Below are 17,008 nucleotides of genomic sequence, written 5' to 3' on the forward strand. Positions count from 1 at the left end.
GGCATCAACATTATTCATTCCTGTTCTCCCTTTCAAAGGTGAATGTTGAGCTTTTCAAACGCAGCGCAGGAAGCGGCCGCTGTAAACGGGAGACAGACAAATGCACAGATAGACACCACAGTTCACAATATGCGATATATTAGATGACTTCCCTTCCAAGGAACCTCAATACAGAAAGAGACCATCTCCCCCATCAACCTGCATAATGGTTGGCAACCTTTGACAGTTTATTGATATGTCAAGGGTCATGGAAGAGCAAGAATACTGAATGGTTCAGGAGGTAACAGGTTAAAAGGAACAGTGGAGAGGAAAGGGGGGGGCACCAATACCAGAAATAAAGGAAAAAATAGAGGGGGACTTGGACAAATGATGGGGTGGACATGATGGATACAGAAATAAATTCCCCCCCTCCCTCCCTTCCTCTTCCCCTCCCCTTTTGTCCCCCTCCACTCTCTCTCTCTCTACCTCCCATCTCTCCCCCTCCCTCTCTCCCTCTTCTCGCTCTCCATCTCCCCCCTCCCTTTCTTGCTTTTCTCTGTCTCCCTTCCCTCTCTCATCAAGTCGACCGAGTATTAAATATACGTTTATTTTGGACATCTTTGAAGTTGATTACTGAACATTATTTTTAGGTCACAAAGATGAATGTAGGTTTTTCATGAAGTAAATGATCGCTATGCACTGCAACATTTGTTCAAGGACTTTCAGTCTAGGCTACTGGTATCAACAATGCTGACATGGTTTTTTCAACTTTGTGATAATCTTCAAGTCATATCTTAATGCACTGTTAAGGCCTAAGTCACATTTGCTCTACGGCTAGGATACGGCGGCCATACCCCCCCTGGATTGACAGAAACGTGCGGCGGCCGCAGAGTTTGTGGTGGCCTCAGGGTGGCCCTACGCCGTATGGCTATCCTGTACAGGCCGTAGGGGTCGCTGTGGAATTATAGCGTGGAGTTATAACTTTTTTCATTTCTACGTTGGCCATAGGAATTCCACAAGCCAAGCTGTGACGTAGATGTGTTCCACGTCGACCGTACGTAGGGCGTATGGTGGGTTTACGTTATTCGTGCGGCTGCCGTAGCCTCTTATCAATGAAAAATGAATTTTGCCAACCCCCAAAAAATTACGGCGGCCGCACTATTTCCACAGTCGTCGTAGGGTAGTCCTAAGGCGTCCCTGTGTTCAACGTACGGTGGCCTTGCGTTCTGTGTGACTACCTGCGGGCAATGCAGGGTCAACGCACGGTTCCCCTACGCCCGCCGTGCATCCTACGTTCAGCCTCCGTGGCAGTCTGCGTCGACCGTGCATCCACCATGCGCTGCCGCGAGAGATCGGAGTGTAGTTGTTTGCCTATACAGTGGTGCCCCCAGAATCCCAATTTAATTCGTTCCAGGAGGCTGTTCGGATTGCAAAATGTTCGGATTCCAAAACTATTTTCTCAATAAGAAATAATGGAAAGTGAATTAATCCGTCCCTGGACCCCAAGAAAACCCACTTTCAAGACACTTTCAACTGAAATTCCCCATGTTTAAGGTAACATAAGATGAGTAAATGACCTTCCGTGGTGGTGTATTGTATGTAAACTGGTACAATCAACAATCCAATGGTCCACACAGGCTCGAGCTCCGTCCTGGGCTCCGATCGCTCGCGAACTCTGCGAGAGCGCTGCCCCCAGGGCAGCTCATCAAACATGATGCCACCAGAACCACAATCATTTAAATCAAACGCATCGGGTTGAGGTAATCATGGATATTCCAAATTACAACCGCTTTTTCTGTGAAATTAAATCCTTGCCCGACAGTCCGTCACACCACGTGATCGGATTGCTTTTTTGTTATTAATTAAAACACAAGATGAATAAAAAAACAGCACATATCAAGGTGAAAACACTAGGTAAAGTAGTGATCGACACACGAGAGATGCTTTCACGAGGACTTCCACCGACGAACTGAATGAACAAAGCGCGAAGATGCGGCTCGAACAGGCGGGGGAGACGCACGTGAACAAACATGAACGCCATGTTGTGTTTGGTTTTTGAAAATGTGTTCGGTTTTTAGGGCAAAATTTTCTCGAAAAAATTGTTCGGATTCCAATTTGTTCAAACAATGGGGCGTTTGGATTCTGGGGGCACCACGGTACTCCGAACTGGTATATTCAGATATATATATATATATATATATATATATATATATATATAGTTATAGTTATAGTTATAGTTATAGTATATTCAGTTATATATACTGGTATATTCCGAACTATTATTTTTTTATTTCTATTAAAAAAATTTCCCAAACTATTATTTGGGTAAATTTAAACACCCATTTTGAATAAAATTTAAGGTAAAAACAAAAACAGGCTAACCTTTGTTCAGCCTGCGTTTAGCTCGGGGGTCTTAATCAGCCATTTTGTCTGCTCAGCTAAAAAATGCCTTGCCTTGGAACAGATTGGTTTCTGTATGATAAAACTTCATACCTACATAATCGCTGGGTACATTGAAATGCTTATAAATACTCGCAGAACCAGTGTTCGTGCCTTTATTTAATTTCCACAAATGCGATATAAGCTCTAGAATCTCTTAACCTGAGTCAAATTAAAAAATTTAAACTGCAGAATTGACCTTAGCAGCAGCTTCGACTGCTAAAAAGTGTTCATTTGTCCAATTCGCACATTGTTTGACATCCGGGCGTCTCCAGGTGGTGTTTGGTATGACTAATTGCTAATGACTTGCAAAGTCTGCCTTTCCTTCTCAACTATTTTGGTTGAGTGCTGAAGCCACTTGGTGAGTGCCCTATAGTCGATAGCAGTAAGACGCACGTACTTTGTGTCATCCGGTTCTGAAAGTGTTGTGAATTTGTTTTTGTTTTTTCACATGAGATCGCATTTTGCACCTTTTTCTGTGATAGGCTCTCATTATATTAATATACAGTAATTATATATCACCCCGGTAAAGTTTTATCACACCAGTAACTCCCCGGTATGCTGCCTTTCCTCACGCTGCCTTCCCTTCCCCTCCCCTCGAGGTAACCTCCTGCCAAACCGCCTCCATAACCATCCAATTCTCTGGAGGCCGAGGAGAGAAAGGGGTGTCAAAGTGTCTGTGAATTGGACAAATTAACCCTTTTGTTTTTTAGCAGTCGGAACTGCTGCTGGGATCACTTCCGCAGTTTAAATTTTGAAATTCATAAAGAGATTCTAGAGCTTATCACATTTTAATTGTTAAACGAGTGTGGAAATTAAATAAAAGCACGAACACTGGTGTGGCTTTTTTGATGACTGAAGTCCCACTACCAAATGCAAGCCCAGAACTCCCTCTTCCCCTCCCTTCTCCCCAATCCTCCTCACTCCCACCCCACTGCTGGAGTGTATAGTGACGTGTGCTAAGTCGCATCCCCCCCTGCTTGCTCCCCCCTCTGAACTCCTCCACCGCCCCTCTTAATTTTCCAGTTAGTGAAGTGACAGGTTGTATTTGCTGAAGAATATTAAATAGAGGTTTATGGCTCTCATTACATTGCCTTTTGGTAGCTATACTCGTCGGTCCTTCTGCAAGCAACGGTCCATCTTTGTGTTGCGGCATCTTTATCATCGGCTTTCCTCACCCCGTGTTTTCTCACCTCATGCATGATTCATCATATTCTTCTCGATTCTTCCATCTTCGCTCGTGGTAATTACAATATTGGTGATGAATATATTGATGGCAGTGCTATCATTTTTCGTCAGCAAGCAGTAGTACTTGTAGGTGGTGCTGCGTATATCACACACTTTCCTCACCCCGTGATTCATCGTATTCGTGAATCATTCCTCGTGACTTTGCCAGCAGTGATTACAATATTGATTACAAATCATCCTCCTTTATATTATGATACGGAATATGATTATGTTGTGATCAAAATTTTTCAAAAATTATAAAGTGCATTTCCAAGAATGTTCCGCAGCACATTTTCCGCCGAAGGTGGGCCAAGAAGGGGACTGCGTCTGGCTAGTTTATAAAAACGAGCAGGAGCAGCAATTACTATGAACTTGTTTATTGCAATGTTAAAGGGCCTTACTGTATAATCATTTGGCTAAACAAAACTTAAGCAACGTTGCTAAAGTTTTACTGACCCCCACACTTTCCAATCAACCTTCAGAAAACAACCCAGCAGTGCTCCTAAAACTTTGAATCACCTTTAAAATCAATTATCACTGGCATATATATATAATATATATATATTTATATTTGTTCTGTAAACATTTCAAAAAAGGAAATAAAATTATCTTTCAACCCATTTCTTTAAAACAAAGGGTTATTTGTAACATACATACTTCACCTTACATGTCATTGATACTAGCGGTGAAAGAATCACGAGTCCTGCATCTTGCGTAAGGCAAACGCAAGGCGAACGTTAGCAGCAGCACTGCAGCGGCACTGGACCTTACAACTTTATAAGGTGAGCAGAAACTCCAGCGGACCCAGCGATGCAGAGTCACCAGCTCATTGCCTCGCACGCGATTGGTTCTCTGTAGGTTTTGATCTCACCACGAGATCTCCTCCGAGCCAGAATGCCTGTGCTTCTCCAACACCCAAACATATATTTTGCCCTTTCAGAGAACACTGGACATGAATAGTCAAAGCCAGAAACAAAAATATGGCAAACAAAAAACAAGTTCCGATAACATTCTTAATCTAAACTCAGTGACCGCCACCTCATCCTCCCCCCATCCCCAAACCCATATCTGTAATCCAGAAATAAAAGAAAAAAAGAGAAGTGATCACATCTTCGCTCCTGGAAGTTTGGTCCATATAAGACCATTTCATGAATTTGTCTTCAATGAGGATTTGTCCTTATAAAAGGCAATGGTTTGGCACAGTGGAACCTCACATAGATGAGAAGCTGGTTCAATCATTAAAAACGTGCCTGGCTGGTCCATACATTGAATACAGTACAAGTGATTTTTTTTTTTTTACCTTAACCTCATTTTTCTTTTAAAACCTGTGATCCACAACCTCGACATTTGAGTCTTGTTTTGTCATGTGCTCTTTATCTGAAAATATTTTTTATTGAGAGGAAATAAAAACGGGTCAAACCCGTGAACTACTCTACTTGGCACAGCTGGCACTGGTAGGCACAGCAAAGGGTTGGCATATTTTCTCCCCCTCACACTCCTCCCCTCCCTCCAAGCCCCCACCTCTCTCCATGTGGCCATTGCACAATTCCCCTTCGGGGTTGTTGTTTTGCTCATTATAAGGATCTCTATTTCATCCCTCTCATCTCTTTTTCTCACCCCACCCCCTCTTTTACATCTATCTATCTGTCTATCTATCACTCTCACTCACACACACTCTCACTCACTCACTCACTCACACACACACACACACACACACACACACACACACACACACACACACACACACACACACACACACACACACACACACACACACACACACACACACACACACACACACTATATATTTATCTCTCTCTATATCAATCTCTCTATCTCTCCCTCACAACTACAGTGCCAGTTTGGCATTTTGGCCACATACACATGAGTACCAAAGTACGTGCGCACAGAACTGTGATGCCCAATTCACAAAGGCTGGAAGGACTCCTGGAAGCCGCACGGCAGCCTGTCAATCGCCTTCACAAGTGACCCACAATCAGCCCCATCACGAGAAAATGGGGCAAGACGGTGGCCAACAAAGGGTCAAAGGTCAATGCGTTTGAAACGAAGTTACATGCCATTGTCGAGATTATTAGGGCCATGAGACGTAAGATACCGTGCGAGCTGTGGGATAGTGGGAGCCAATCGTGATGAGCACAGAGGTAGCACCCGAGGGGCGTGTAAGTATTTGAGGGAAGAAAATATTGTATAGCAGTTGGGAGGAAAATGGAGGGAAAAATAAAGAGAGAAACTAATAAAATGTCATCTTCCTCACTGTTTGGATCCCAGTCTTAATACTGTATTCACATAGAAAAAAGTACTTCTCCATTTTGTACACTTTGTACAACAACGTACTGTAAGGTCCAGCAGAGTGGCTGGCAACCCTCAGGAAATAATTTGAATGTCAGCAAGTTGCTATGCCAGGGGGTCAGAGAGGTCATCATCAGGACCCCGAGCAAGGAGCTCTTTTTTCTCATCGCTGCTGCCGAGCAAGTCGTGTCCTCCAGAACTCTCCAGGTATAACGAGGCATACACGGGGTTTGTGAAGTTCGTTGGCTGGGGGGAGAAACAGATAAGAGACCAAATAAAGGATATTGAGAGCAACAACTAACTCAGTGGATGACACAACCAGCCATTAAAGTGTAAATTCAAATTGCATCATAAGATTAAAAAAGAAATTTTTATCACAGTGACAAGTCATTAGCCCACACAAAAAGTGGGGTAAAGCAATTGGTTCACTTTGTCTGTCAGTATGTCTTCAGACGGCAGTCCATAATCGAAGGACTACATAATTTCAATTGAATTATATATCTTCAACACTACAACACAAATTGGAACATGAACCGGAGCATACTTGTACAGTAGTTTAGTTTACGTGTAGAATATGTACTTTAGCAGTATGTACTTTGGGTCTGAATTTGGCAAATTGTATGGAATCTTGTCCCGAGCACGCACGCATCCACATAGAGGAGTACGGTAACTTTAAAGCGGTGTAGCCACTTCAATATTAAGAACGTCTTTCCTTCCATCCATCCATCCATCTGTCAAAAATGAAGAAGAAGAATCCTTCTCACCCACCGTATTTAATTATAAAGTGTTCTAAAGTGTAATATTTTAGATGGTTCTAAAGGGTTCTAAATGGTCATTTGAATGGTTCTTAAGGGAAATTCCAAAGGGGTTGCTGTTTCTCCTCCTCTTTCCTTTATAAGGGGTGAGGTCTGATGGCAGCAAGTTTCTGACCTGCTTTGACCATGATACTCCTCCAACCCCCTCCGTAATCAGCCAACTCTCTCCATTCTCCAACCACCCCTACCTTATGAATATCCCTCATCACAGAATCCTCCTATCTCAATCATGGTCTACCTCTTTTCCTCCGACCTTGCTCCCACAACCAATCCGCTCTCTTTGTTGTTCTCTCTTCCCTCATCTGTACCGAGTGTCCAGCCCATCTCAGCCGGCATTTCACTAACATCCCCATAAAGCTCATCTGCACACCAATCTCCTCCCTCAGTTCATCCATCCTCCTTCCATCCACTCCTGCAATCCTCCTGACCCAGTTGTTCTTGCAAACCTGCAGCCTCTGTTGTTGGCTCTGTCGGTGCCACCATCTCCAGACTGTAAAGGTAGGTCAGCGTTACACATGACATCAGAACCTTCCCTTTCAATTTTCTTGATATCTCTCTGTCTGCCATTACTTCCTCCACCTTCATCTATGGATTCACACCCATCTGGATCCTCCTCCACATCTCTGACTTGGACTTACCATTCCCGATCACTGTTCCTCCCAGATATTCAAACCTATTTCTCTGTCTGATCTCCTTCCCCTCTAACCTGATATTAATTTATTTTCTTTGCTGCCTGACCCACATCACCTCAGTCTTCTCCATACTCATCTTCAGCACATGCTTCCCAAATGCCTCCTTCCACTCACCAGTACTTCCTGCATCTCCCACCCATTCTCCACCACAGCAGCCAGATCGTCTGCATACAGCCACCTCCCCATACTACACCTCAAGCTCACCTTCCTGCTCACCAGCTCAATCACCATGATAAACATGATAAAAAGCTGAGGGAGCTTCCCTGCCTTAAACCGATGTTCACGCTGAACTCCTTACACATCCTTGGACCAGTACAGCCAAAGTTCCTTGATTCATCCCTTGTACATCCCTTCCACCAACCGAACTTCTGCTTCCGGCACTCCCATCCATCTCAGTGCCACCATCATCATCTCTCGAGGGACAGTGTCGTAGGCCTTCTCCAGGTCCACAAATCCCAATGCCATTTCACCTTGCACCTCCAACCTCTACTCCACCAGCTGACTCAGCATGACCATCCCATCCATCGTTCCCCTACCCTTTCTAAACCCCAACTGCTTTTCTCCGATCTCCATTTCCACCCATTCCTTATCCTCCAATCCAGAATCCTCTCCAGCACCTCCATTAAATGACTGAGGAGCGTAATGCCCTTGTACTTCCCCGGATCTTGAACATCGCCCTTCCCCTTCCATATTGGCTGTACACCTCCTCTTCCATATTAATCCTCGCCTTATCCACAGCTCTCCTTACTGCTTTCTTCTTCTGCCCATACAGGTGCAACAACCCCAAATCCGGGTGCCTCCACCTACCCTCGATACTCTCTAACCTCTTCCAACCCCATTTTTTTCACCAACTGCTTTTGCAACCTCCTCTGTTCACCATACCTGGTTTCTATCCCTTGACAATGCACCCTTTCCTGACGTCCTTCCACACAAAACTTCTGCAATTCCAGTAAATGCCTCTCCATTCTTCTTCCACTCCTCCAAACACGAAGTTGCTCATACTTAGCCCTCAACCTCTCCTTGTACTCGACGACAATGTTTCCCCAACATTTCCTCCACCCAATAATCTTCAGACCTCTGCTCTTAACCTCCATCCTTTCTCCATCCGTACCACAAACACCACAGGCTTGCTGTATAGTAACATGTTCTCCTGCCACTGCTGTATAATCCTTAACCCTCCACCACAAAATCCAGTTCTGTTCTATGATGTCAACTGCTATAGGTAATGTTGTAGCTTTCCCATTTTTGAAAGAATGGACCAGCAATTGCCATCCTATTCCTCGACACCAGCTTTTGACCAACTCTCTTCCTGGTTCCCCAACCAAATTTACCAAAATATTCCTCTTCACTTGGCTCCACTTCTCCCACATGCACGTTAAAGTCCCCTGCAATGCACAGCATCACGTTCAGCTCAACCATTCCCATCAACCTCACCGTGCGTCCCTGGATTCCTGCTTCTCTGCCCCAGTCTTTCCCGTTTGGGGCCCATATATCAACATAACACAAACCATTTCCCTCTGTACCACCAACAATGCCATAACTATCCGTCCCTCCCACCTTTCTACTCTGAGCACCTGCTTGCTGATCTCTTCCAATACTATTATTTCCACACCATTACTCCTTCCTTTCCCAATGGCATGCAACAGCTTGTATCCTCCTACCAACCTCCTCATCCTGTCTCCTTTCCATTTGATCTCCTGCACATACAACACTTCCAAACTCCATCTTTGCATCATCTCCATCACCTCGACTCCTCTCCCCCCCCCCAAGTGATCCCACATTCAAACTACCTAGCCAAACCTCACTTCTAAACTGCTGCTTACCTGGCAGAGCTCGTACCATCTTCTGGACCCACTATGCTAGCCTATCATAATCTTGTGTACACCCCTCTTTCTACACTCGCTCCCAACATTCCCACCCCTTGGCTCTCCCTCCACACTTGACTCCTCACCCCTACCCCTGAGGCACTCATCGCTACCCCCACCCCACTCACTCCTTCTCTTTTTCCCCCCACCCCACTCACTCCTTCCCTCTTCTCATCCTCCCCTCACCCCCTCCCCTTCCTTATTTCCTGCTCTCCACGCTCCTTGCAGATTAAAGTCATGCTAATTCAGCTTACAACAAGTAAATGCCTTGCACAAAAATAAAAATATAAAAATCACTCGATTTTTTTTCACAAATATCCCAGTTCAAAATCCAACCAGTTCGACCCTCATCACACTCGCTCAAATACACTCCTCGACTCCCATGCTCGGACCTCCTCGACTCCCACGCTCGGACCTCCTCGACTCCCACGCTCGGACCTCCTCGACTCCCACGCTCAGACCTTCTCGACCCCCACGCTCAGACCTCCTCGACCCCCACGCTCGGACCTCCTCGATCGCCACGCTCGGACCTCCTCGATCCCCACGCTCGGACCTCCTCGACCCCCACGCTCGGACCTCCTCGACCCCCACGCTCTAGATTCACGAACTTGAAAACTACCAAGTCTCACACTCTTGGTCCGCCAGTTCCTTGCCATGCAGGGCCGACCCACAAAGGAAAACTGAGCCGAGTCCACATGCACAAGCAGACAACGCAGCCCAAACTGCCAATTCACTCCAATGTCCCCACGGGCCGAAGAATCAATTAAAAAATTCTCAATCCAGGTCTTCACCATCATTGAACCAATTCGTCCTTGTCATACACCCATCCTGTCCACCAAGTATTGTGTGAATCCATCCATAACTTTTTGACATATTGTGCTATTATATCGTTTTTGGCCCCATCACTCAATGGTTATTTTTTAATCCGTATGCAGCCGGTGGCTTCTCGGCTGCATCATTTTCTGGGGGCGCAACTGTGCCGCTGATGCAATGCCCCCTGTCAACGGACAAACAGGGGCTTGAACTCAAGACCCTAGGATCTTAAGCCAGCCACCGTAATCGTTAAAGCAAACGCCAGGCTTTTTCAATGGTGAAGAATCACTTAAAATTATTGTATCTGGATCTGGATCTTCATCAAAATCTAATCAATTCGTCCCTGTTACACACCCAAACTGTTCACCAAATGTCGTCCGAATCCATCCGCAACTTTTTGAGATATCATGTTCACAGCCAGCCAAACAGTCAGACAAACAGACAGAAAAGGGTGAAAAGATAACCTCCGTCCACCTTTGGTGGTGGAGGTAATGAATAAGCTGAGAAGAAGCAATTGCATTTTTCAGGCTTCTCTTCAGATAATCACCAGTAGTGCATTTGATGTTGTACATTAACCGAGTAGTTTGGTACTGTAGGATACGGCTCGTCGGCCTGGGTCAAAAATGCAGACAGGTGTGAACAATGCTAATGGCAAGACCTATAGGACTATGAGGTTAAACATGATTTTGAATCTCGTGAGTCAATTTCTTCAACCAAAGTGTTTCACATCAAGGAAATACTCAAAATGGCTGTGTGTGGTGACATAGAGAACACCTTTATGATTATATATTAGAGTGCAGTTCCATGCTCACATCAGTTCATATTATGATGCTATTTGTGGCAAAAACGTGCACCTCGTACAATAGCCGTGGCTCAGTTTCATAAATCTGCTGAAAGCTTAAATCTCACGAAGTCAATTACATCTTCGCTCTTCTGACATGCCGAACCAAACACACAAATGAACCCGACGCACAACGATTTTAAATGGGCCGTTGCGTTTACACATGGAAAACGCTGCATCTCTTAAAAGCCCTCGGTATTTTAGTGGATGAATGAGGAGGAGGGATAATGAACAGCGTTTGATGCAATATATTTTTGTCCATAACACATCATAAACAGCGGTAATGTATTTTTTTTTTTCTGAAAAAAGAAAAAAGCTATTAAAGAGTGAAACGATTTTAGAAGAAAGTCCAGTGAAATGTGCATTGCGCTAATCTATCTCACAAATAGCAAATACATTTTTGCAATACCTTTTGCTCGGTATTGTGATCTGTCGGGTAATTTTAACACGTTTCATTTGCGAGGAACCATCATTGCAATATGCAGATAGTGCTTTCGGATGTGAGTCGCGACACTTTCTCTTGGTAAGAAAACTTTTGTTGTTTTTTTTCTCTCTCTAATCGTCTAATGCAGTGGTCCCCAACCTTTTGATCCCACGGGCCGTAATCACTATTCCCAAGGATGTTGGGAGCCAGAAAAAAAAATTGATTCTTTTTATTGAGTTTTATTGATGCAAATTGATTTGATTCCTCCCGGCGGTAAGCGGCAGCGGCATTGTGTAAGGCTTTTCAGGTCACGGCGCCGGCCGGCAGTGGCATTGTGTAAACCCCTTTAAAATTGCTACATGGAAATGTGTTTTGATTGGAAAGTCCTCACGGGCCGCAGTATAGGGCTCCGCGGGCTGCAGGTTGGGGACCAATGGTCTAATGTCAGGCATTTTGTAAAGGCATAATCTTTGGCAAATAATATATATTTAAATTATCATTTTGCCATGTTAAACCGAGTGAAGAGGGATCAATGGCAGAGCAAGCCTGGTGTTGGCTTAGCAGCGAGGGTGGTTGGCTTGGGATCTCAGGGTCTTGAGTTTGAGCTCCGTTTCCCGCTGAATTAACACCAGGTGGGGTTGACTCAGCCTGTCATCCCTCTGAGGTTTGCGGAATGAGTACCAGTGTACTGGTATAGGGGCACAGCATCAGCAGCACAGCTGGGTCCCAACAAAATGAGAGCTTCCTGGCAGCCAAGCTGCCATGCGCAAGAAGAAGACAGTCAGACCCATACATATAACTTACCTTTGCTTTTAACTCATCGAATGGAAATATTATTTGCTTTCAAACTACGTGAACTTGTACTTTGTAAATAAGATTGACTAGGCTATAGATAGCATCGGTTCAAAAAGCTTAGTCGTGAGAAAACTACGAACGTCAGATCATGACAAGATGATTTTAGTGCAGTACTTCAAAAATGAGTTCACGAAGGACAAACGACACAACGAGCAAAGAGGAATCGACTGCAGTGGAGCTCGAGGATTGTAACTCCACTGCATGTAGAACAGACACGGTAGATTAAACTCAGAGGAAAGTCATACCATTACGACATCACGTGGAAACAAATTATTGTACGGCATAACCAGCTGGAGGGCACTACAAAAGCTTTTGGTTCTGTAGGTAATTTCCAGATGCCACCTGCATTTGGAAGCCAGCTTGGAGACGATCCACCCAAGGCACATCGTGAAACAAAGTGACACCGGAAGAGCATCAGAGACGTATCGTTGAGTGAGAGTGATTGCAGACATACGCAACAGGGGTAGAGAGAGATTATTTTGCCATGCCCCAAAGGGATGATATATTTCTGATCTTCTACAGTTAAGCTTAAAAGGATGCAAGCATCATTACTTGGCGAAAAAATGTTTGTGGCAAGTATGTTGGTCTGTTGCGGTGGTCTGTTTGCCTGTCTGTCTGTCAGTCTATCTGTCCGATACATAGCACAATATCTCAAAAGTTATGGATGGATTCACATGAAACTTGGTGGACAGGTTGGAAGTGCCACTATGAAGAATTGATTCAATTTTGGTGAAGATCCGAATCTAGATCTGGATACAATAATTATTTAATTTTTTATCTGATTCATCAGCATTGAGAGGTGGGGCGAAAAACGATATTGCATGATATCTCAAAACATTGGGGACGGATTGGGATGAAACTTGGTGGACAGGTTGAGCGTGTGACAAGTACTAAATGATTCGATTTTGGTGAAGATCCGTATCCGGATTCGAGAATTTTTCAAGTGATTCTTCACTATTGAGAGATGGGGTCAAAAATGATGTACAGCATGATATCTCATAAAGTTGTGGACAAGTTATGACAAAACTAGGTCGATGAGTTGGTTATGTGACAAGAAAGCAAGCCGATTCAATTTTGGTTAAGGTCCGGATTCAGATCTGACCTACCAGTGGGATACAAAATGTAAACTGTTCAACCTGACGGAGGGATGTGCTCTCCCGAGTGCCATTCCGTTTCGCCAAGTGTCACTCTAGGAGTGATTTTTCATTATTTGTGTTGCTATGACACAAATTATAATCTGGCAAAATGGTACATAGAATTCTGCAAAGATTGTTTAATAATTCAACATCAGCTTACTGAGGGAAAGTAAAAAGAAGGATACCATCGAAATTAGATGGCTAGGTGTGAAGCAATACCTGGATTCAGATGGCGGAAAGTTTTTCACGAAAAGCCGAGTGACAAACTGTTTCATGGACGACATACAATATGTCCAGGTAGAAAGCGCTGACCACTTATTTGTGTTTCAAAATGTCCTACGGCTGTCTGAGAAGCATTCGTATGTGTAACAATGGATGGCATCAACAGAATGTTAACTGAAGTATGCTGAACACCGTGCAAAACAAAAAGCGAACATTTTGGGCATGTTAACAAATGGTCAGACTTCCTTTGCTCTAATGAAAGATTAATACTCAAAATAACAACTTCTTACACTACCGGTCAAAAGTTTGAGAACACCCCCCATTTTTCCAGTTTTTACTGAAATTTAAGCAGTTTAATGTTTCAATGTACTCTGAAATTAAAGCATAGAACAAATAAACAATTGCAGATAAAAAAGAAATCATGGAATCATTTTGTTGAACAAAATTTAATGTAAATTTTTGACGCATCAAAGTAGCCACCTTTTACAGATAAAACAGCCGAACATACTCGTGGCATTCTTTCCACAATGGAAATCAAATATTGTTCGGAAAGTTCTTCCCAACACTGTTGCAGAAGTTCCCACAAATGTGTTGCACTTGAAGGTTGCTTTGCTTTCACCCTTCTGTCCAGTTCATCCCAAACCAGCTCGATGGGGTTTAAGTCTGGAGACTGTGCTGGCCATTCCATGATTTAAAGCCTTCCGTCTTGTTCTTTTCTTCTAAGGTAGTTCTGATATAGCCTGGAGGCATGTTTTGGGTCTTTATCTTGCTGTAGGATGAACCCCTGAGCAACGAGGCATAGACCAGAGGGTATTGCAGGGCGCTGCAAAATGCTGTGGAAGCTCTTTTGGTTCAGGGTGCCAGTCACTCTGTGTAAGTTGCCACCTCTGGATCCAACAAAAGAGCCCCAGATTATCACGCTTCCTCCTCCATGTTTGACGGTTGGTGTCACACACTGAGGAACCATCCTTTCAACTACTCTACAGCAAACAAAAACCTTGCATGATGAACTGAAGATTTCAAAGTTTGATTCATCGGTCCATAAGACCTTCCAGTTTCCAGTCCACTGGCGGTGCTTCATGACCCAGGCAAGCCTCTTTTTCTTATTTTGCCATCTTAGCAATGGCTTTCTTACTGCCACTCGACCTGTCAAACCTGCAGCTCGAAGTTTTCCCTTCACAGTTGAAACCGAGACTTCCTTACTTCGACCAGTGTTAAGATGTACTTGAAGTTGCTGTCCTGTGAGCCGCCGATCACGCAAGCTGTTGACTCTCAGAAACTTGTCTTCTGATTGTGTTGTGGCTTTAGGTCTGCAAGACCTCTTCCTGTCAGAGTTTCCTCCAGTTTCCAAGTGCCTTTTGATGATGTAGGAAACTGTACTCACTGACACCTTGGCTTACTTTGCAATTTCTCCAAAGGAAAGACCTACACTTTCAAGGGTTATACTGGTCTGTCTGTCTTCCTTTGTTAATTGTCTTTTTCTCACCATTATGATAGCAATATACTACTTCCTGCAGTGCAATATTGTCCAAATAATGCTTCAGAGGGTGAAGCACCACTGTCTGTTCCAACACTGCTTTTATACAGACAGAGGGTTTGGAACCAATCAACAAAAGTTGGGACACCTGTCGGAATTGTTTGCATCAACTTTCAAGGCTTCATTTACTTCCATTGCTGCAGAACAGCTGCAGTTGCTAACCCATTACTTGTTCCCTGAAAAGGGCCTTTTTTAACAACTCTGAAAATTACATTATTTTTCAGTTTTTGGTAACCTAAACTTTCTTTTTTAACCTCTGGAAGTTTACCGCTTAGCTTTGTACCATTTCAGGTTATTCGCTGGACTTGAACTGCTTAAATTTCAGTAAAAACTGGAAAAATGGGGTGTTCTAAAACTTTTGATTGGTGGTGTACTTCCTATGGCATTTAGAATATTGCAATCAATGTTCTGTTTATTGAATCCATTGTTCTACTTGTCCATTGTTCCATTATCCATTGTTCATTCAGAATGACACTATCCTTCAAGAGCAAGATGAGTTCATTCTACATTACTATTTGTAATGCTGAGTGATTAGAAGGGCAAACTGCTCATCCATGATGAGTCAATGAGAGAAGAAGGAGACATGAGTTGAAAAATGAAAATCCAAGTGCATTTTTGAGCATCATTTAAGTTCCATACTTACAAAATATTTATAGTATCGGTGGTTGCGGAAAAGTATCAAATAAGAGATTGCTCCGTCCAATACAGTTCTTGCCCTCGATTATATTTGCCAATATGCTAAAACATAAAAGTAGGCCAATTATGAGACTACCAATTTGGTGCAAATCACTAACATAATTAATCACTGGAGTGAGCAATGAATTCCAATAACAAAAAAATTGTGATCATCACAATGAATGTCACCCTCATGTTGTGTACCTTCTGGTTCCTGAACAACCCACCTTGTTGGGATCGAGGGTGAAGTCGGGGTCGAGCAGGTCACCTCCATCATCCTCCCCCTCACCATCATACATGTTGTAGGTTGGGTTACCGATCTCCACGTTCATTGCTCCGTTGGTCATCCTCTGGTGCTGGAATGCTTTGGCCCTGCTCCCATTCAAAAAAATGTATCAATGCCATACCACAAGGAGCATATAAACAAACTCTTCCCATGAAAAACGTGTTTTCCTGGTTTGGTGGTTCCCTCATCCTCCTCTATCCCATCCCTAACATTTCTTACCCTTTGACCCAGCGATGATAGCAGAAAATTCCAATGCCACAGAGCACCAACAGCAGCAACAGCACAAGAGGAAGAACAACCGAGAGGGTTTCTGTGGTGTACACAGGATTGACAACACAGATTATAAATTTCAAACACTAAAAAAATGCAATTTGGCAATTCCTAGGATAAATTGTAAAGGTTAGCGTGGATATAACCTGCACAATGAAATTGTACTCCCCATCCTCCTTGCCTATTGTCATATGGAAGTACACCTTCTTTAATCACAGACTTCCTTTCACTAAACTTATGTTCAAAAGGTACCTTGAACACGACCGCCTGCCAATCCTCCCAGAAAATCTGCTTATCCTATTCCCAAACAAGATTGCAGTACCTTATTGTCTATCCATAATCCCTTCTGCTCCTTCGATTTCCCTCTGGTAGTGGTTCAAGGTAATGCCCAATGGAGATCTCCCACAAACCAATTTTTTCTTTGCCGCATTTTCTTACCAATTATCTTTTCCTTTAATCTCATATGAATCTGTCAAATCGAAACACCAGGATTTATATGGCAGTTGAACATCTGATGCGCACTCAAAATTTGGCACGAAAACAGAGGGGGATCTAGACAGATGACCGACATGCTATATTTCCACATGTGAGGTCACGGCAGCTGGGCAGGGACAAGGGACGT

General features: G+C 43.7%; 1 protein-coding gene across 8 annotated transcripts in view; it reads right to left on the minus strand.

Annotated features, from left to right (window-relative positions):
- Nucleotides 1–4,006: 4,006 nt before the first annotated feature.
- The window catches only part of LRP1 (LDL receptor related protein 1), a 583,330-nt gene continuing 570,328 nt past the window's right edge, over nt 4,007–17,008 (minus strand). For all 8 annotated transcript variants that reach the window (XM_085879746.1, XM_085879744.1, XM_085879750.1 and 5 more), the window contains 3 exons: nt 16,336–16,426; nt 16,058–16,202; nt 4,007–6,201 (listed from right to left, as the gene is read on the minus strand). In XM_085879746.1, the coding sequence (XP_085735872.1) occupies nt 6,061–6,201; nt 16,058–16,202; nt 16,336–16,426 (377 nt within the window). In that variant the 3' untranslated portion in view covers nt 4,007–6,060. The remainder of the gene's footprint in view (nt 6,202–16,057; nt 16,203–16,335; nt 16,427–17,008) is intronic.

This window comes from Eptatretus burgeri, chromosome 4, assembly GCF_056783735.1.
Source record: "Eptatretus burgeri isolate ZD-2024b chromosome 4, Ebu_testis_v1, whole genome shotgun sequence".
Classification (NCBI taxonomy): Eukaryota; Metazoa; Chordata; class Myxini; order Myxiniformes; family Myxinidae; genus Eptatretus; species Eptatretus burgeri.